The sequence below is a fragment of the Centroberyx affinis genome, unplaced genomic scaffold, assembly GCF_046629955.1.
Source record: "Centroberyx affinis isolate AG114_WGS23_722 - 3 ecotype Tasmania unplaced genomic scaffold, CSIRO-AGI_Caff_v1 ptg003986l_1, whole genome shotgun sequence".
NCBI lineage: Eukaryota > Metazoa > Chordata > Actinopteri > Beryciformes > Berycidae > Centroberyx > Centroberyx affinis.
Genome location: NW_027281803.1, coordinates 97,566 through 118,224, shown reverse-complemented (window position 1 = coordinate 118,224; position 20,659 = coordinate 97,566). Strand labels below are relative to the sequence as shown.

Below are 20,659 nucleotides of genomic sequence, written 5' to 3'. Positions count from 1 at the left end.
AGGCAACCAGTCTGCTAAATGAGCTCAACTGTATCACAAAAAATAAAATACATAAATATGGTGACAAGTTTTGTAAATAAAGGGATTTCAATATTGACTTATGAGAATTATATTGCAGTCTGTTTTTGCTTGATACTGGAAATGTGATATGAATTTTAGTTAATGTGGACACAGCTTTTTTCTGCGTAATTTTGGCAGTGCTTCAAAATGTAAAAAAAACAAAAATGTGTATGGACGGTGATAAGTTGCAAACACTTACGATTTGCTCAGTTTGAATAAATATGACAAATTTTCTATTAAACTTTATTTGTAGGCCAGGGATTCTGCACAGCGCTAGAAAATCTTCTTAAGGTGGCTTTGTGAAATATATTATCCTCTGAGACAAAAATTTCAGCTTGTGATTTGGAAATAGGTAGCTGCACAGTGTGACTTTCTTTATTGAGAGATTACCATAAACCATGTTGTACCTTTACGGTTTTAAATCTATTGCATCCAATACGTATTCATATGTGATTCCTAAATCCAAGTAATGCATGTAAAATGTGTTTTCTGCAGGCTGCTACCATAGAGAGGCGGTCAATGCCTCCATCTGGCTACATCACACACACAGTCAGCGCTCCCAGCCTGCACGGCAAAACGGTAAGTCCTGCACATGAAAACAAAAGCCTTCCTTCAATATATTGCTAACATAAACATGTAAACTCCAACGCTGTTTGCTGTTGTGATAGCAACGGAAGTCATATATTGCGTTCAGGGTTTTTTTCTCACTATTTGGAACTTGGACCAGAAACCTTTTTGAGGGGGACTTTGGGGTTATGAAGCCTCTCTTCCCCTCACCTGAGCCCACTGAAAACGTCCCTTACCAGTGCATGGCCATCAGACAGTAACACAGAATATATATATATATATATATTTTTTTTTTAAAGAATATTTACTTGCAAGGCCATTAGCCATATGATATGCCTTCCCAATAACTCAAGTAGATATCTTGTATTTTCTGATTTATTTTTTTGTATATCTTTCTTTAAACTTATTGTTAGTTTATTCTTTTTTTTCCTTAAATGTTTATTTTCTTTGTTTTAAGTTTGTAGCATTCTTACAATTTTTCCTTTTTTCCTACTTCTGTTTTTAAGTGCATGTTTTAGGCTGATCTTGTTTTGTCTAGATCCCAGGGAAAATAGCCATTTGGCAAGACAACAACTAATGAGGATCCAAATCAATAAATGAGGATAATAAATAAAAGGGAAATGTGGTTGCTAGCGGTGTGAATGCAAGGCTGCTGATTTGAACCAAGCGTTTCACCGAACGTCCCAGCGGTGATTGTTGATGTGAATATCGGTGTCCTGTGGTGCCTCGCAGCCGGAGGAGCTCACTCTGCTCCTCATTCAGCTGCGCCGCCATCAGGCCAAGATGGCGTCCGCTCGCCACCACACGCTGGCCCAGCTGCAGCGGCTCAACGGCCCCAAAGAGCACTACCACCTCCTCAGCAGCGCCTCGACCGCCAGCCCCCTCCTCAGCTGCGGCCCCTCTCCCGTGTCCCACCTCGGACACGTGGGCCTGTCGGCTCCCCTGGGCCCCTGCAGCACCCAGGTGGGGCCCCCTGCGGCGCGCCTGCCTGCCCCGCACTTCTCCAGGAGCTGGTACAGGTTGCCTCTAAACAGAGTTTCAGTTCTAAAAACAGGGATCAATACACTAAAATCAGATTTTATATTATTTTTTATTTTATTATTTATTTATTTTTTATTGAGAAGTTGAATTTGTTTTTTTTGTTGTTTTACTGAACCCACTGACTGGTAAATTTGGTATAAAAAAAAATGATTGTGTGTTTGCTGCAAATAATTAAACACAGCTATTCTTATTACTTATTAAGTAACTATAAACTGTAACTTTTAATTGAAAGCCAACTTGTTCTTTCATCACCACATCCTTGCTAATTCCACTCATCCAAACCCATTGGAATTAATATTTCTGAAATTAGAAATACAGCAAAATCCAGCACCCAGTAAAACGCTATTCATTAATGTGCTTTGAAAAGAGTGAAATCGGGTTTACACTGCCTTTAAATTAGGAACAGCTCCAACTAATGTAATACCTTTATATTTCCTACCAAACTGACTTGATGTTTTCATGATGTAGCAATTTTACATGCAAAAAGGATTTAGGATTTAAATCTGTCCTATTCACCAGTACTGCTCCCTAGAGATGCCCTCAAGCCAGACTCCCAGCTCCTCCAGTGGAGCTGCTCAATGGCAAATAGCAGCAGGTTGTGGTTATACTTGGCAGTTCCCAGGTGTGAATATGTGTAATTGTGTAAACATGAAGTTGGGCGGTGTTGGAAAAAGAACCCTTCCCTGGATAAATAAAGATTAAGAACTAGACAGAAGTTAAAACAGCAGCTGTCAAATGCCTGGTCACAGTGTATTAGTGGCAACCTCTACCAAACGCTCCTGTGCTTCAGTGGTGTGTCGGGCATGGCTGATCTGGCTGCCATCATAGACCCATCTGCCTCCTTTACATGTCTTTTCACGGCTGGTCGGTTTCCATATCGTGCTTCTAGTGATGCTCTCCATAGCATGTTGTGCTGCTAACTAGCTGGCGTCAGCGAAGCCATCCCATGCTTTGGCTAACTGGCTGGCTGTGGGTGTGTTGTTCAGTTTGTCACCGACTGGTCCTTTGACGTGTCAAGCTCTCATTTTGGCACAGACTTGAAGTTTGTTTTTATTTGGGTAATGCGAGGATTCAAAGCTGAACTCTGACTGGAAGATTGAGCCTGCCGCTTCAAATGGATCCAGTTATGTACTGGTCTTTGTTTGGTGCAGAAAGGGAGACAAAGCAGTGCTATGTCCGTCTCCAAACAGAAGATACATGAATGTATTTCTAGTATGGGTGAGTGTATGTGTGCGTGTGTAGTGGCGCATGTTAGCATGCGCACATAGGCATGCCAGTCCCTTTGTGTGCTGACAACGGGATCACAAGTCATACAACTCTAACTTGATTCAACATGATGAATACTGAGTGAAGCTGCTGTAGATTTAGGTGACTCAGCCAATGAACTGTTCGATCCTCACTGACACAAATCAATAATCCACACTCAGCTGTTTCTCCCCCTCCTTGCCTTGTAGGCTGATGACACCTACATGCAGCTGAAGAAGGACTTGGAGTATCTGGACCTAAAGGTGAGACATAGAGATAGAGAGACATAGAGATGGAGAGACTCTATTTGTCCCCTCCTTTTTTTTTTTTTTAACTTCTCTTCTCCTTTAGTTCTTGTGTTCTGCTGTTCCTTCTCTGATTTGAAATGGTTCTTGTACTAATACACTTGGTGTTACTTACTAACAACCACTTCTGGCCCATGTTGAACTTATTAGACCAGACTGGAGGACATTAGTGTGTCACAGCTACAGATGAGGATGTACAGGCGTCTTTGTGGGACAAAAACATTCCCAATGAATTGCAGTAGACCTGTTCCTCGACAACTCTTTAGCTGCTAACTGGTTTTAGAGGCAGCCTTTGTGCAACTCACGAAAGCGGCTGCCATTTTGTGACGGCGGCTCTGTGTCTCTGTGGTTTTGACTCCCAGATCAGAGCTCTAGAGCCCCTGATCCTCGCAGTTCACAGTTTACTACTGCACTGCACTGCTGGGCCTCTCAGGCCTCTAATGAACGTAAGCTCTGTGTGTGTGAGTGTGTGTGTGTGTGTGTATGTGTGTGTGTGTGTGTGTGTGTGTGCGTGCGTGTGTGTATATGTGCGTATATACGCAGGAGAAGTAGGGCCATTGTAGGTGATTTTTTTTTACTGCGGCTGGGGGGTGTGGGGTAATATTCTGAGAAAATCCTCAGAATTTCTGAGGTTTTTGTCTGAGTTTTTTCTTGCAAATTTCTGAGTTTTTTTCTCTCACAAATTTCTGAGTTTAATCTCAGAATATTACCCCCCTCCCCCCGGCTGCGGTTAAAAAAAGAAATCACCTACAATGGCCCTCATACTCTTCCGTGAAATATCTTATGTGAAATAAGATATATATATATGTCTGTGTGTTACGTGTTGTGTGTGCGTGTGTGTGTGTGCGTGCGTGTGTGTGTGTGTGCGTGCGTATTTGTGCTTGTGCATGTTTGTACTGTATTTAGAGTAGGGGTGCATGTGCACACTGTGCGTGTATGTGCGCACGCACGTGTGTTCACATGTTTAGAGTGTCACACGTCCGTGCCTGTGCTATAGAAAGACCATCCCATTGCTTATAGCACCGTGTTCATGGCTTGACTGGCATTGAACCTCTGATCTTCCTTTGACCCCCACCCCCCCCCACCCCATGCGATGATGGTGATGATGATGCTGTTGAGTAGTGGGCATGGGATGGCTCGGCAGTGCATGTGTTGTGGCTGTGGCTGTGGCCCGGTGGTTGAAAAGCCAGCTGCTTCTACCATCGTCTCTGAAACACTGTACCTCCTTGACAATACCACAGGGCTTTACTGTGGCCTTTTTGTTTTATATTATTTTTCCCAAGGAGCACATGTACTCCTAAACTGAAAATTTTAGGAGCACAAGAAAATGAATTATGAAATCAATTGAAAATGCACGTCCTTACTTTTGCACATGAGCTCCTTTTTTAATTTTCTAAGTAGCATGAATTGATTTTTAGGAGCGTATGGCAGCACCGTAGAACCCTGTCAGTACCTCAAAAAGCACCTGGACTCAGTTCAGTGTGTGTTTCTAAATAATTTAGTACTTTTTTTCCCAATCCAAAAAGTGTATATATTCCAAATACTGGGACTTTTTTCAAAGGAGAGGACATTTTGTACCGATGTTGCCTTACGGATATATGGAAACTGTGCAGTGCAGGGCTTCTCCGTGTCCATAGCCATTGTGGTTTCCATGGCAAGAGCTGATTTTGTGTGCCAAAAGTCACTCATATTGTCATGTACGCGAGGCTAAAGGAATGTGTCAGTGGTAATCCACCCCAGCCTCGTATTAGTTAGCAGTTTTGTGTTTCTGTATCTCCTTGTATTGCAGCACCATTGTACCATGGAGTAGGCCTTCTCCTTGTGCCCCTGAACTAGCATCTGAAAATGTTCCTTATTCCAATTTCTAGGTAGTTGGAAGTCAGACTCTGAAGGAGTCGGGGAACCCGTCAAGGTTGCAGAAAGCGATGTGGATGTAAGTACAGGCTGTAACATCATCTTAAAATATTTGTTGCATTAGATACACTCTCAACTCTTCACAACCTCTTTCTGTCTTTTTGCTCTCCTGACAAAAGAAGTCCTGAAATTGTAGTTTTTTATGAGAGTTACACTGACTATCATGGTCCCATTGGGGAAACCGAGGGTTAATTAAGGCAAAAAAAAGTTGTAGATGTAGAAAAAGTGTGGGAGGATGTTTCAAGTCGTTGGTCTTAACTTCAAGGCGAAAACACCATGCAGAGACAGTTAATAGTTAAACGTGGTAAATCTTTCAGTTTGATATCCAAACAATTCTCTACAGCTTCTCAAATAGTCCTTATTTCTCTTATGAAAGAATATCTTAGTGTAAGCTTCATACGCAACCACAGTTAAACAATTTATGAGAGCGATGTCTGCGATGAATATTTGATGAGATTGAACAACAACATTACCATGGAGACAACACCAAGATAAATAATTCATTTGATGGAATGGTAAAAGTAGCTGTGAGTGTAAAAATGTATATGGATAATCACTTCACACATCAAGCTCTTCAGTCAGCATTATTACCTGAATGTTATTTTGTTTTTTTACCCTGGGAAGATGAATTGATCCAACCTTTGGCACGACGTCTTGTCAAATTTAATCTGGGATTAATTAACGAGGCTCAGAGCTTCACTGACACTTTGACTAAAAGAGGCGTGTGGGTCGCACCCACTCTGCATAATGGGCTCACTCACAATAATTATCTGCTAATGAGACAGGGGAGTTGGGGGACAGTCACTATTGTGTGTTACAAACTCACACGCATGCACTCAAACTTTCTCACACACACACACACACTGCACAAGCATGCTCACAAACACACACTCGTACACACACGCATACACTCAGACACACATACATATACACATACACAGATCTATCTACAGTATGTACAGACCCACAAACAAGTGGAGTTATATGCATGAACGACTTACTGCTTTATCAGAGGACAACACACACACACACACACACACACTCGTGAGAGCTTTATAGAGCAGGAGAGCCATCCATGAAAGCTTGCAGTTCCTTCAGCGCCCCCTCGCGCTCTCTCTCTCGGTCCGCTCAGCTCTCTGTCTCCCCCTGCAGGTGAAGCTGAGTCGGCTGTGTGAGCAGGATAAGACCCTTAAGGAGCTGGAGGCCCGGATCAGCTCCCTGAAGGAGGACAAGGTAACGCACTGTTCCTCTGCTACTCAACTAACCAGCCTCAGTCATTCTGTTTCATCTGTGGGAAACAATATTGGAAATTTAGTAGAAATTTCATTGCAAGGCAACTTTTATGCTCAGTTTACCCTGGACAAAAACAAATACAGACTCCGGTTAGGGACTGTTCGTTATTTATGAGAGGGCAGGGGTGGCTGAGGTGTGACTTATTTTTGATTTGATATTTGATATTTTTCCTTGAGCCTCCCTGAGTGACTGTGGGAAAATGCACGACCCTCCCCAGTGAGCATTTTTCCGTTGAAAAGACGTTTAAAAAATGACTATGGTCACCGGTGAAAAGACGTTCAAAACAGGTTCAAAAGTGAAAGTTTTTTCACTGACTATTTGAAGACGCTGATTGAACGTTCACATTTAGACTATATTTCACCGGGATATTACACCGGTGAAATATGGTCTAAATGTGAACGTTCAACGGTCAAAGACAGGAAAAATAAAGGGAGAGAGAAAGATGGGGGGCGACATGCAACAAAAGTCCACAACCAGATTCGAACCGCAGACATTGGCTATGAGGTATTCATCTTAACCAGTAGGCTGCCAGAGTGTGCTGCAATTTACATAAAGTATTTTAGTAGCCTATATAACCCTTAGTATATACACCACTTAACTATGTCAGTGTCAGCTGTAGTCGAAGCTGTACCACCTAAGTACAACCATTTAAAGTTGTATGTCCCTCCCTTAAAGCCAAAATAAAAAACATAAGTCCCTCCCCAGTGCTTAAAAAATTATTTGACGTGCCTCCCCTGTTTTGCACCACCCCCTCCCCTCTCATAAATAACGAACAGTCCCTTGGTGTAAGGGACGTTCAAAAATCCATCATAGAAGAGGCAGACAGACCAATTTCTCCACCAACAGTAGCCTCAATAGACCAGAATGCAATGCAGCCACAAGGCATGTTGTGTTTTGAGTAAAGGGAGCGACTCTCACTTTTTTTCGACTGGAAAAACTCTCACCCTCTTGCTCTTACTAAGCTGTCACTATCGCTCTCTCCGCCTACACATATAACCCACAGCTGACTGCAACAAGTTCACGCCAGTTCTCTTTGGTTGTCGAAAGGCATTCTGGGAAACACAGTAAATCACTAACTGAAGTGGAGAAGTAGAAGTAGAGGCAGTTTGAGGGAAAGCAGGTACAGCGAAAAGTAAACTAAATTACAACACTTCATCACAAAATAACTCCTGGAATGCAGTGAAAATCACAGATTGATTTAATGAAGAAAATCTGTCTCTACTAACCCATCTTTGAGACAGATCCTATCACTACTGTGCGATGCATCTCTCTCTTACAGCTGTAATGAATTTTGGTTATCGTTTCAGTGGTGTGTTCCCATATATCATGCAAATTGTATGATATCACTTTTTCTCAACTGGAAGAACTCTCTGCTCTCTTACTGTTGCTATAACTATCACTCTCCACCTACACATGCAGCTGAATGCAACGAGTTCAAGTTATGCCTACCATACACTAGAAGACTTTGAAAATACTTTGAAAAGACTTTTAAAAGACTAAAGTCTGACACCTTCTCACATCCAGCTCACATCTAAAGACAGTGTGTCATAAGTCACTGAGTTTTTAGTCACAGACTATACGATTTTGAAAAGACTGCCTACCATACACTAGAAGACTTTGAAAAGGGCTTCCCCTATTATTCAGTTTTCCAATAGATTGTAAACATGGACTGACTTGTGAACACCTCTACAAAGTAAATCCCCCTCCTACATACACACACATGCACACACACACACACACACACACACACACACACACGTGTATGTATGAGAGAAAGGGAGAGAGGGAGCACTGCAGCCAGATTTATGTGACTGAAGCTAGCGATCTTCAGCTGAAACGTACGATTAGCTCGTAGGCTAATAGCAAACATTCAGTAGCTAACGTTAGCTTGCAAGTAGCCCCGTTCGGGACAGTGGTTAGCTAGCTAGCTATAGCATATAGCATACTCACCGGGGATTTCGAGGGCTACAGCAATTTCTGTCCACGTTTTTTCCTTCAGAGAGAGCGCAACTATTGGTTGTTGACAATGTTCACGTCACTGAACTTCACTATTTGCATGAGCCAAGACTAAAGACTTCCGATAATATTAAACATGTTTGATTTTATCGGAACGTCAAGAAAAAAAAAAAAAGAAAAAGACTGACTTAAGACAGCTCGGACTGAGTTTTCTGACCACCTTACACCAAACGATCGAGATGACGGGAGCGCGCCACAACTCTAGCAAAACTCTCATGATTTTATTCCGACGTTGGAAATTTGTCGGTGACAGTGAAATCGCTTGAAAAGTCGTTTGGTGTAAGGTCGCCATTAGACGAGGCAGGCTGAGGGAAAGTGGGTACAGTAAAAAAGTAAATTACAACACTTACAACACATCACAGAATAACTGAATCGAACATCATAGATTGATGACATATATCCGATTGATGACATATATCTCCTTTAAGAAGTGATTTAAAAGATAATGATGTTTTATGACGGACAGTAGAAACATGCTGCCCTTTGGAGGCATTTTGGGGTGAATGTTACATGCTGAACGGCATAAATGAACATTTTGTCAGATCAATGTCCTGAAAGGGAAGCTTCATTGAGTAGCTGTGGTTTCTGTTGACCTCATGCCATATGACCTCTGACCTCTGACTCCTGCCCCTCTTCAGGACAAGCTGGAGAGCGTGCTGGACGTGTCCCACCAGCAGATGGAGCAGTACCAGGAGCAGCCGGCCCACGCCCAGAAGATCGCCTACCAGCAGAGGCTGCTGCAGGAAGACCTGGTCACCATCAGGGCCCAGATCTCCCGCCTGTCCACGGTACGCTGTGGTGTGTGTGTGTGTGTGTGAGAGAGAGAGAGAGAGAGAGAGAGTGTGTGTATATATCTTTCTTTACCTCTATGTGGCTACTGTAGGTGTGTGTGCATGTGTGTGCTTGTGTACACACAGAAAAATAAAGGTGCCAAAAATGGTTCTTTGGAGTAATGCCATAGAAGAACCATTTCTGGTTCCACAAAGAACCTTTCAGACCAAGGTTTTTTTTTTTTACAAAACATTTCCGCTCTCCTTTGCTTAGACACCTGCATTGTGTTTTTGTTTATCATTTGCAATTGCACAATATATTCTATGGAAGGGTTTGGTTATTTTCTACATTTATGCCATCACCCACCATCCAATAACTAAGAATTAAGAACCTTTTATTATCCCAAAAAAACATATATAGTTCTTTCACTCATGAACCATATATGGTTCTTTGGGAAAAAAATAAAATAAACATGAATTATAATAAATAATAATAAATATTCAATAATACATTTCAATAATATAGATTCTTGAAAGGTTCTTTGTGGAACCAGAAATGGTTCTCCTATGGCATCACTCCAATGAACCATTTTTGGTTCCAGTTCAAACCTTTATTTTTCTGTGTGTATGTGTTTTTTTCTACTTGTGAGTGAGTGCATGAGTGTGGGTGTGTGTGTGTGTATATACATGTGATTGGGGGTGTGTATGCATGCACACAGAGTATGTTTTGTATGAGGATGCCTTGTACTCTTTCTACCGTATATTTGTCTTGCAAACTGTGTACCCAAAGATTTTGTGTGTGTGTGTGTGTGTGTGTGTGCAGGAGATGGCTCGAGCCTGGGAGGAGTACAGCAGTCTGGAGAGCTCAGTGGAGCAGCTGAGGACAGCGCTGCAGGCACACATGAACCACAGCGCCACCCCGCAGGTGAGAGCTGGTACTGCAGCTTGGACTGAGTTCACCTCCACACTCACAGCTTTGGTTTTTCAGTTGTAGCATCTAGCTTTTATCATAGGCTGGGTTCCAAATAGTTCTTATACATATTCCATTGGTCCTGAAAGCTACCAGGCAAAACAAAAAGTGAAATGCCGTGCAATTTGAAAAATAGTAAGGATTCGTACTGTCTTACCCATATCTGCCTCCTTTCTTTGTTCTAATATGCACTTTAAAAATATTTCAAAAAATACATAGAAATTCTCTCTCCTTTGCTCTTATTTTCCTAACAGGACAGTCTCTCTAACCCTAATGCTACACTGTGAATACTTGATTTCATCTACAGTCAGGAGTGACCCTCGCTCTCATTACTATCGGTTTCATATAATGTTGTTGATTCAGGAATTTAAGCTTCTTCTACTGTGAAGCCAGTCTGGACAAGAATGTCAGCTAAATGCCTAAAGTGTAAATGTAATTTTTGATTGAGGGTTATGTCACTGCAAGTTATCTTAGCATTTCTTGGCAGTTTTTAACTAATTATAGATCATCTGACCCTTTGCATCACTGGATAGATTTTTATGACCTATCAAACAAACTAGTGAAATCTGTATGCTGCAAATGAAGAGTGAGAATCCTTCCAAAATGAGGGTGAAGGAGAGAACACCATGTGATCGTTCACTTAACACACATAAAGCAGTACAGGGAAGAGATGTGTGTGTGTGTGTGTGTGTGTGTGTGTGTGCGTGCTGTCACAGACTACCCAGCAGCTTGTATTCAGTTGGGTCAAATATGTGTGTTTGGTGTCACACTCCAGCAAGAAAAAGCAGAGATGAAGCGCGAGCTGTGGAGGATCGAGGATGTGATGGCCGGACTGAGCTCCAGCAAAGCCAACTACAAGATCACCATCGACTCTGTCCAGAACCCAGGTAGGAACCAAGGTTATTATAGTTTTGCATTTTTCATTAGTTTTTATTTTTATTTCGTTTTGACTTTTTGTTTTCAATTTCAGTTTAGTTTTAATTCGTTTTTAAAGCAGGTTTGCTAGTTTAGTTTAGTTCTTAGTTTTTTGAAAATGCTTAGTTTGAGTTTAGTTTTTATTAGTTTCAGTGTTAGTTTTAGTCTTTTTTTGTAATATGGGGTATTTGTCAGGGGCGAGATTCAAAAATTCAAAATACTAGGCTTATGTATGAAATAAATTGACAACGACGAAAACTAAAGACATTTTCTCTATAATTTTAGTTTATTTTAGTTAGTTTTGTAAACACACATCGTTTTTTTGTAAAGCCTCGTTTTTATTTTTATTTCAGTTAACGAAAATGTTTTTTCACACCTAGTTTTCGTTATTTCGTTAGTTTTCGTCAATGATAATAACCTTGGTAGGAACACCACAGCACCCATGCCACTGTTTTCATCCACCACACAGAGCGCTAGTCCCATCTGTTACTTTTACCTAACAGTAAAAATGTAGATGATTAGTTTTGGGGTGATGAGACAAAAATGATTGGGATATAAACCATACTTTCCCTGTTGACAGATCTAACATTCTTCTGCTGTATGTGCAGGAAAAAATGCAGAGAATCAAGTTGCTTTACTTTGATTTGTGACACATTTTTCACTCTTTCGAACTCTTAAAAAGAGAAAAAAAACTATTCTGCTCTCCTCAGCTGTTTGGTTTATTTCTTGTCTTAGCATTTCTTCTAGGAAGGAATGTTTTAACTTGTACTGCCTTGCACTGTTTTGTGGGAGTACAAGAAGCATCCTAAAATTAGTCATTCTTTATCTTAGAATTGAATTATTTTTATTCATTCTCTTTACCAGCCATTCTTTATCTTAGAATTCCTCTTAGACGTCTTAGCTTAGTTATTTTGCCCACAGTTTTATAGGCTGATAAGGATTGAAATATTTGCAAGAGCAGTAAAGAAGTGAGACAGTAAACACTAAAGGCGGCTTGGCCTTGTCTGAAGAACGCCTTTCAATGGTTTTCTATCTGTATAGCTGACCTCTTCTGTCTTTGTCAGTTGTGTATAAAGAACTGTCTACTAACCCATCTTCCAGACAGATCCCATCACCTGTGTATGATGTATCTCTCTCCTTTAAAGCTGTTATAAAGTTTTGTCATCTTGTCAGTAGTGTATTCCCATTTATCAAGCTAATAGTGTGATATCGCACTTAAGGAGCAAACACTTCACCATTTGTTGCTTGTAATATTGGTAATCGAGAAATTGCAGCTTATTCACTGCAAGATGTAAATAACAGGTAAATGATGTAAGAATTTAGAACTGAGGACATTCACTGACACATTAGCCTAGTTTAGCCTGGTATTAGTGTAATGTAATAGTAGTATTATTCATGCATATTGGCGAGAACCATTTAAATGCTTCAATGTTTGTAGCATTTCTGCTTTATTGGACACTATATAGCTGATAGCAAAAGAAAAAGTGGGAAAGTGAGGCAATGAGATACAACAGAGGTCATGACTCATCAGCGGGAATCAAACTCACAATGCCAAGAGTCATGGTATGTGCCATATTATCCACTAACCTATATGTATATTATACCATGCATGTGCATGCACTATGCATGTTACAGAACAGTCTCTCATGATAAATGTGTTTGGTATTCTGCACATATTGTATTATCATCAGCAAATGTTGTCAGGCAATATATTCTCTATGGCTACACTTATCATCTCCACCTTAGTTTTGAGATCTGATTCTACAGATTAGATTTGATGAGATTACATCGATGTTTAGCCACTCTTGGCTTCAAAATGGCAATTAAACATCTTGTGTGGCTGCATTTATTTAAATCTGTGTCTGCATTACTGTTTCCCTGCTCTCTCTCTTCATCTCTTTACATAGCTCACATGCACCTGATCACTTATGTATCTGGTTTTGAACATCCAATAGTGATGTAAACAATATCATATTTTTTTGTCATCAGACTTGTCAGTTAATGTGACCTCAGATGAAGTGTAAACACAGTCAATAATTTCTCCCACTCCTGCTGGTAAAGCCAAATCAAACCCCTGTACATATCAAAGCTAATCCTTGCTGTTTTCTCCTTCCGCCCCACCAGAGAGGAAACTAGTGCCTTCGGTGTCGGACCCGGCAGTGCCTTCCCACAGCGCGGAGGTCCAGCCTCCTCCTCGCAGCTCCAACCCCAGCCTCGCCTCCCATACCCTGCCTCACAGCACCGTGCCAAAGTGGGTGAGTGTCACCCTCCGGCCCGTAAAAACCTGCAGCAACATAAACATTACTTAACATCAAATTAAGTTTCGGAATTTCTGCCCCAGTGAGTCTGATCACGTTTGACAGTTCCACATCAGTCTGTTTTCAAATTTTTTGGAACAGCCAGCGTACCTAAGCTTGTGTAGTTCATCCAAATCGCTTGGAGTGTAAATGATCAGCTGAAAGTACAAAACCTCAACTGTCTTTCACTCTGAATGTACAGAGGATGTAAACATAGGCTTTAGATAATGAGGTTTGAACATGGCTTTCACTGTTTTTCATTTCATTTCATTTCATTTCAAACCTTTATTTAAACTCGAATAACCATTGAGGTTGCCCTCATTTACAATGATGTCGAGTTACAAACAAGTTCAAAGTATTAAATAAATAGGACAAGACATAGATGACAATAAAGAAAATCAATTAAAACAGTTACACATTGAGGCAGGGAGGTTTGTGATCATGGTTTTAAATTGTCCATAGGTTAGTAGAGTATTGGTTTTTAGTGTGTGTTGAAGATCATTCCAGGAATTTGGAGCACTAAAATAAAAGGCTGATTGTCCAAATTTAGACAGTGCTTGGGGGACCTTAAGCATAAGCAAGTCATTTGAGCGAGTCATTTGAGTCATTGTTTGTATTGCCATTTGTATTGTCAGTACCATAGATACATACATGTCTTTAATTTGTACACTGTTACTCTCATTTCTCCTGCAAAGTGTATGGAAAAGATAAGATAAGGGATTTTGCTCTATCCAAAAAGAAAAGGGAGATCAGTTATACTTCCTCACTTCTAATTTCTGAAATGCTGACTTATTTTTCTCGTCATGGTACCTGTACAGGCTGAGGACAGCGCCCCGCCCCGGCCACCACTGCCCCGTCTCTACGACTACGAGGAGACGCCCCCCGTGGTGCCGCCCCTCCCCAAAGAGGCCTCGGTCATCCGCCACATGTCGGTGCGAGGGCTGAAGCGCCAGTCGGACGAGAGGAAGAGGGACAGGGAGAGCGGGCAGTACGTCGTCAATGGAGACTGTAAGGTACGCTACGCTACGGGTGAAAACCTTCCAACTCCAATTTTGGGGATTTTAGTGTTTTTACTTCAACTGAAGGATTACACAGTCATCTATGGCTTCAGAAAGGTCCACAGCCCTTGGGCTTATGAAAACCTTTTAAACCCCAATGGATAAAGAGAAAAATGTATGGTAGTCTAGCTGATGTAAAAACAAGGCTGTTTTACTTAATTCTGGAAAATGACATTTTGGACATATGAGGTTTTCACTAGGGCTGTGCAAAAAAATGTATACAGCTGAGTATTGCAATATTTTTTTCCATAATACTGTATCGATTTTCCAGCCCCTCGTATCGATACATTAATTTTTTTTTTTTTTTCCGTTTTAAATGGATTTAAAATGTCCTTAAATTTCCCTCAAATCCCTTTGAATTAAATAGTTTTGACTCAATTTGTCTGCTGAGTTATCAATATAATGTGATGTACATATTAGACTACCCAGGTGGTACACAGCAAGTTGTATTTTCAGCTCTATTTTTAAATTTTCAGTAAATTATGTGTATTGCAATGTATCACAATATGTATCGTATCACAATGTATCATGATACAATCGTATCGTGACCCATGTATCGTGATACGTATCGTATCGTGAGGTCCTGGCCAATACCCAGCCTTAGTTTTCACATGACAACAGTAGCTCATATGGGAAGGACACAGTGGCAGGGCCTTGTGCTGCAGGCTAAAAGAGTAGATGTGATCAGTTTTGCAATGAGTGAAGGCAATATTTGAACTGATTCCATGTGCATATGTAGAAAAGTGCACTGTATGTGTAATAAAGTAATGTCTGTATAAAATGTCGTGTTTCTAGCATCATGGTGCAAAAAACAATTCTGAGAAATCATGTAGTATAGTATTATCATATTCCATTATATCATATCGCACCAGAGTTATGATTTGACTGTGAGACAAAAGATAAATTAAACACACTGCAAAATGGGTAAAAAAAAACAAAAAACAGACACATTATCTTAACTGGAAGCTTATCGTACCAGAAAGTGAAAACGAGAACAAAAGCCTCTCTAAACTAACTTTGGAGAGCCTTGGATTCATCTTTCTATACAAGACCTAATTCAGCCAAAGAGCACCCAGTCCAACCATTTTCAGCAGCTAAATATCAGTCCAGTCCAGCCTTCTGTCTAACCTCACCCTTGCTGGATTCAGGTTGAGCTGCGGTCGTACTTGAGTGAACCGGAGCTGCCGGGGATGAGCCGCCACAGCACCGGGACCGAAGTCGACTACCAGTGTTTCCCGAGCAAAGGTATCTGAACAGCAACATGCGCAATACACTCTATATTTGACCATATCCTGTCAGTGTGTAGCCGTAAATAACCATATAACCATAACTGTATTTTTATCACTGTGTCTTCATCACTTTGCGTCTATGTTTTTCTCACTGTGCAAGTAAAATGAAAACTAAAAACGAAACTAAACCAGATTGCGCTGATCCATGTTCCCGTGTCATCCGGCCAGGTCTTTTGGGCTCCTCGTCTCGACTGAACCAGTCCAACTCCATCTCATCCTACGTCACCCTGAGGAGAGGCCCTGGGTGCCCCACAGCCAGGGTGAGTCACCACAACACGGCTGGCATAGCTGCAGATATATCTGGAAACCTCAGGGCATTTGAAAGTGTATTTTATAGGTCTGTTATATTGGAAATGTTATGTAAATATAACAGAAAAGTTGTTTTAATCTTAGGTCAAATATCAGGTTTAAGTTTTACAGTGTAAAGCTTAACTATCTTGAAACCTTTTTAAGGAATTACAACCCAAATGACCAACCTCCCAAAGTCTCAAGTGATATTTCTTGTTAGCCAACACAATACCTAAGACATTCAAATCCAATATTCAGCAAAATATAACATTTGAACATAGATCACTGGCAAATACTGGCCATATAAATCATGGAACTGTATAATGTGTACAAACCACCCATTCAGATTCAGTTTCCTACCTTTTCCCTTTTTCTGTCCCTTTATTATTTTGTTTACGCCTCTTTTTCCCCCCACCCTATTTCATTCTTCATATACCTCCATCGCTCTCAACCTCCTTTCTCTCTTTTACTCTCAAACCCCCTTTTCATCTCCTCACAAGCTATATCTTCCTCTTTCTTTCCATTCTCACTCCATCTCTTCTATACTCCCTATCTCTCCCATCTCTCTTCCAATCCTCCCTGCACCCCTCCCTCTTCCCTCTGTCACCAGGAGAGACCCAAGAGTGCCTTGGAGCGCCTGTCCTCGCCCACCGAGGCGCAGCAGCAGGTCCCGGCCAGCCAGCCTCGAGGCCGGATGAGCGCCGAGGAGCAGCTGGAGCGCATGAAGCGCCACCAGAGGGCGCTGGTCCGCGAGCGCAAGAGGAACCTCAGCCAGGGCGAGCGCTCCAGCACCGGCCTCTCCACCTCCAGCGTCACCACCCAGCGCTCCTCCTCCTCCTCCAGGCTGCCCTCCTCCACCTCCGACCCGCCGGCCTCCGTACGTTACCCCCCGCCCCCGCGCAGCAGCAGCAGACACAGGGACCACCACCACCACCACTGCTGCTACAACACCCTCCCGCCACCAACCACATAATAACGTAGCGGGGATGCTAACACGCTAGCGCTCTCTCCCTTTGTGTAACCACTGGTTGTTGACGCAAGCACTAACAAGCTAAAGGGCGGGACTGGCTTTGGCTGGCTAGCTAGCTTGGCTGATGCTTTAGGCTGGGCTTGCAAAGAACAATGGGAGACAGTGTGGGCACAGGGACTACTTTGAAGAGTAGGGGAGAGAAAGGAACTGGGACAGTCGCTCCCAAGGAGGTTCTATATTAAAGTTGCTCCCTGTTTATTATTTTTTTTAAAGGTTCAGGGGTCAAAGTGAACCTTCGTACCACTGCCCCCTGGTGGGACCTCACTGACACAATTCTGAATGTAAATCCATTGAGAAAAGGAGGGAATGGAAGGCATCACTCTGCCTTCCTTTCTCTCTGTTTTTATCACCAGAAAGTAGAGAGAACAGCCCATTTCTGTACATTTACACACCTTGTACATGTACACTTTTATTTATTTACTGAGGGATATTTTCAGTATACAGTTGTACAGTTATATTTTGTAGAGATTTGGTATATAGAGAATATAGAGGACTGGGGGGAAATGTTGGGTAAAGAAAAATGACGTTTTCAGGTTGAATTAAAGATATGAAGAAAGTGGGCAACGCTAGTGGCACAAATCATGATCACACCTCCCCGCTTTCTTTTCTTCAGATGAAATCCAAGTGCCTTGTTTTGCTGATGATCCCTTAATCCCTTTGCCTTTGTAACAAATTCACCTCCTGAATCAACGTTTTTGTCAATCACAGTTTGTTTACAGCATGCGTCTCCACTGCAGAATCATACCAATGTTGCAAGAGCTAGCTTTAAGGTTGCTTTTCTGTGTAATAGCACAATGAAGTCAGGAAGGTGTGGGGACCTTGCTGGTTTTATCCTTAAAGGGATACTTCGACATTTTGAAGAAGTAGACTCTAGCTTGCAGCTAGCTGTGCCCCTTGGTTTCAATTAAGAATGCTAATAATGCTAACAAGCCATTTTAGGGAAACTGAGGGAAAAATTAAAAAATGTCCCCCCCAGTGTAATTGGTAGTAGGAATTCAAAATGTCCAAGTCTTCCTTTAAGATAACATGACATAATTACCAGATTGGTATTAATTGTGACTACAGACTAACACTCACTCTTAACCAGATTGCTGTGAGATCTATCTGTAATCAGACTACATTTCCCATAAATCCTGTAACAGTGAGCAATACCTAGTTCATCATCTGCTACTACCTGATTTCTGCCTCTTATAGCCATAATGGCCAGAGTATATTTTATTTTCTACACTCCGCAGTTACATCAGCATATAACATGTTTACACCATTTTATATTTGAATTACCATCCACATTATTACAGCCTTTTCTTGTATCCACTACAAGGTTATTTTTATAGTTTGACTGTGGTTGATAATTACACTGCCACAGTTAAAGTTGGAGAGAGAAAGGTGTACTCATATCTGAGTACTTTTAAAGTGGCCTATACTGTATATGCTGTTTTACGCATCATAAACATGCAGGACAGGTTCAAGCAACTGGGCTGAAATGCAATATTAGAAAAGTAGAAACAAGGAGCGGACGATGTTGTCCTGGGACATCACCGGGGGGAGCCCAGAACTGGAGAGTATGGTGTATGTACAGTGGCATATTTACCTACTTTGTGTGAAACAGATTGATCATATTATTGAAAATTCATAATGTGTGTGTCATACCCCAGTCCTGGCTCTCCATGGCACGTCTGTCCACTCCTTGTTTTTCCCTCAAGTGTTAATCCGGAATGCTTTTCCGCCATATTGCTTTTACCCCTCCATAACTATATCAGATCAGTGAGAAAAAAATAGTTAAAGGAGATCGCTCAATTGAAGGTTAGAATTATAGTAGTTGAGAACTTAGAGAAGTGAACTGCTAATCACCACCTAATTCTGTGTAATTGAGAAGCAACGCACAACTCCTTTCCTTTTTTCTTTTCTATCATGTAGAGATTTGCACTCGACAATAAAGAGAGTTTCTTGCTTCTGAACCTCCTCTGGCTGTGTTCTTCCTAATCTGGCGGGGGTTTATTGAATACATGTTTGCATGATGGTCTTTCTTTCTTTTGTGTGTGATTGATTGATTCTCCTGAGCACAACAAGGCATGGGATGCGGTGTTTCTCAAAGCATGGGAATACATCAACAGATCAGACCCTGCTGCAGGCTACTGTACTGAACAAGCACTGGAGTGGGAAGGATGAATGCATGGCTTTGATGCTCCTTGGATGATTACTCACAAGTACCCCTCACCACACACACACACACACACACGTACTTGTCAGACAACAAAGTCAAAAAATACAAATTTTATGGATGCAAGTGTGTTTGTATGTGTGTATGTGAGCGAGAGATAGAGAGAGAGAGAGCGATGATATGTAATTACAGCTTCCAGAAACACTGACTAATCATCATAATGATAGCCTCTGGTGGCTGGGTTCCTTCTCTGTTAATGATACTAAACATTATATCCCTGCAAATCCCTGGACGGACTCCTTGCTCTAATTATTCCTGGTTCCGCATTGCAAAGAAAAGTTAAATTCAGAATTGTCTCCCATTTATTTTGGTGTTTGTCTCCCTCTAACTGAGGCAAGACTCACTGCAGGCGAGTATTGCAGAAAGTGGCAGTACACATTTAACCAGAGAACTTAAGATGTTTAATAATGCTATGTGTTGCATTATTAAACATCAATATATACAGTAGGCTATTGTCAAATTAATTGACACCTTGGTATAATTACTGTAAACAAATGAGACCATGGTTGAGACGATTGGTAGCCTGTGGTATTGTTAGTGCTAGTGTTTCTCAAAATTAAGACTACATTTCCCATAAACCCCATTGTCACACAGAAGATGTTGCTGCTTGCCCCCCTCCCCCTCCCCACCTTGCTCCGTGTGCATTTGTTTTCTCTTTGGCTTTATTGAAGAGGATAGACATGTTGGAAGGGATTTGTCCATCATCCTTTCACTCCTTCCACCATCTGCTGTTGCCAGAAACTCTGAAATCTTTAGCTCCGTTTGCTCTGGAAGAACAGCGCCCTCTTCCTGTTTTGTGCCGTATAGCAACCCTGCAGATTTTCCATGAAATCCAACCCGGTGGCTCATAAAGTAAAATGCAGTGTAGAGGCCGGTAGAGTCTGCCAATCCTCTTGATGATGATATCATTTGTTTACCGTGATTATATTAATTAATTCATGTGGGAACGATTACTGATATTAAAACACTACACGTAGCACCTTTAAAAATACATCACAAAACAACAGGGATTTTGTCCATAATTAGCGATTAGCAGTATGGCTGACTGGTCACTTTTAGTTTTAAAGACCAAAAGTCCAAAACTTTGATATAGCCAGATCTTTTTTCACAGTCATCTGGCTAGCTGTGTAATCCTGATCCCTGCCCCCCACCCCACCCCCCAACTCTTTCCCAGGTATTTGATTTCCAGGAGGAGCGACTCGGGGCAGAGGGCCAGAGCGATGAAGGGCGGTCCCAGGTGAAAGAGAGGGGGAGGATCCAGTCAGATGAGTGGGTGACGGTGACGGCCACACGGATCAGAGAGGTGGATCTGGAGCCTCTGGACTACGACCTGGATATCAGCCGAGAGGTAGCTACTTATCCGCGTGGTCTCTGTCTCAG

General features: G+C 41.7%; 1 protein-coding gene across 1 annotated transcript in view; it reads left to right on the top strand.

Annotated features, from left to right (window-relative positions):
* Window positions 1-20,659, top strand: part of plekha7a (pleckstrin homology domain containing, family A member 7a) — a 137,665-nt gene that overhangs the window by 112,840 nt on the left and 4,166 nt on the right. Inside the window, 17 exon segments of the mRNA XM_071541982.1 lie at window positions 556-639; window positions 1,360-1,590; window positions 3,123-3,176; window positions 3,581-3,664; window positions 5,087-5,111; window positions 5,114-5,151; window positions 6,285-6,365; window positions 9,080-9,229; window positions 10,035-10,136; window positions 10,957-11,068; window positions 11,176-11,178; window positions 13,221-13,351; window positions 14,212-14,406; window positions 15,600-15,696; window positions 15,909-16,000; window positions 16,639-16,905; window positions 20,454-20,627. Coding sequence (XP_071398083.1) covers window positions 556-639; window positions 1,360-1,590; window positions 3,123-3,176; window positions 3,581-3,664; window positions 5,087-5,111; window positions 5,114-5,151; window positions 6,285-6,365; window positions 9,080-9,229; window positions 10,035-10,136; window positions 10,957-11,068; window positions 11,176-11,178; window positions 13,221-13,351; window positions 14,212-14,406; window positions 15,600-15,696; window positions 15,909-16,000; window positions 16,639-16,905; window positions 20,454-20,627 — 1,920 coding nt within the window.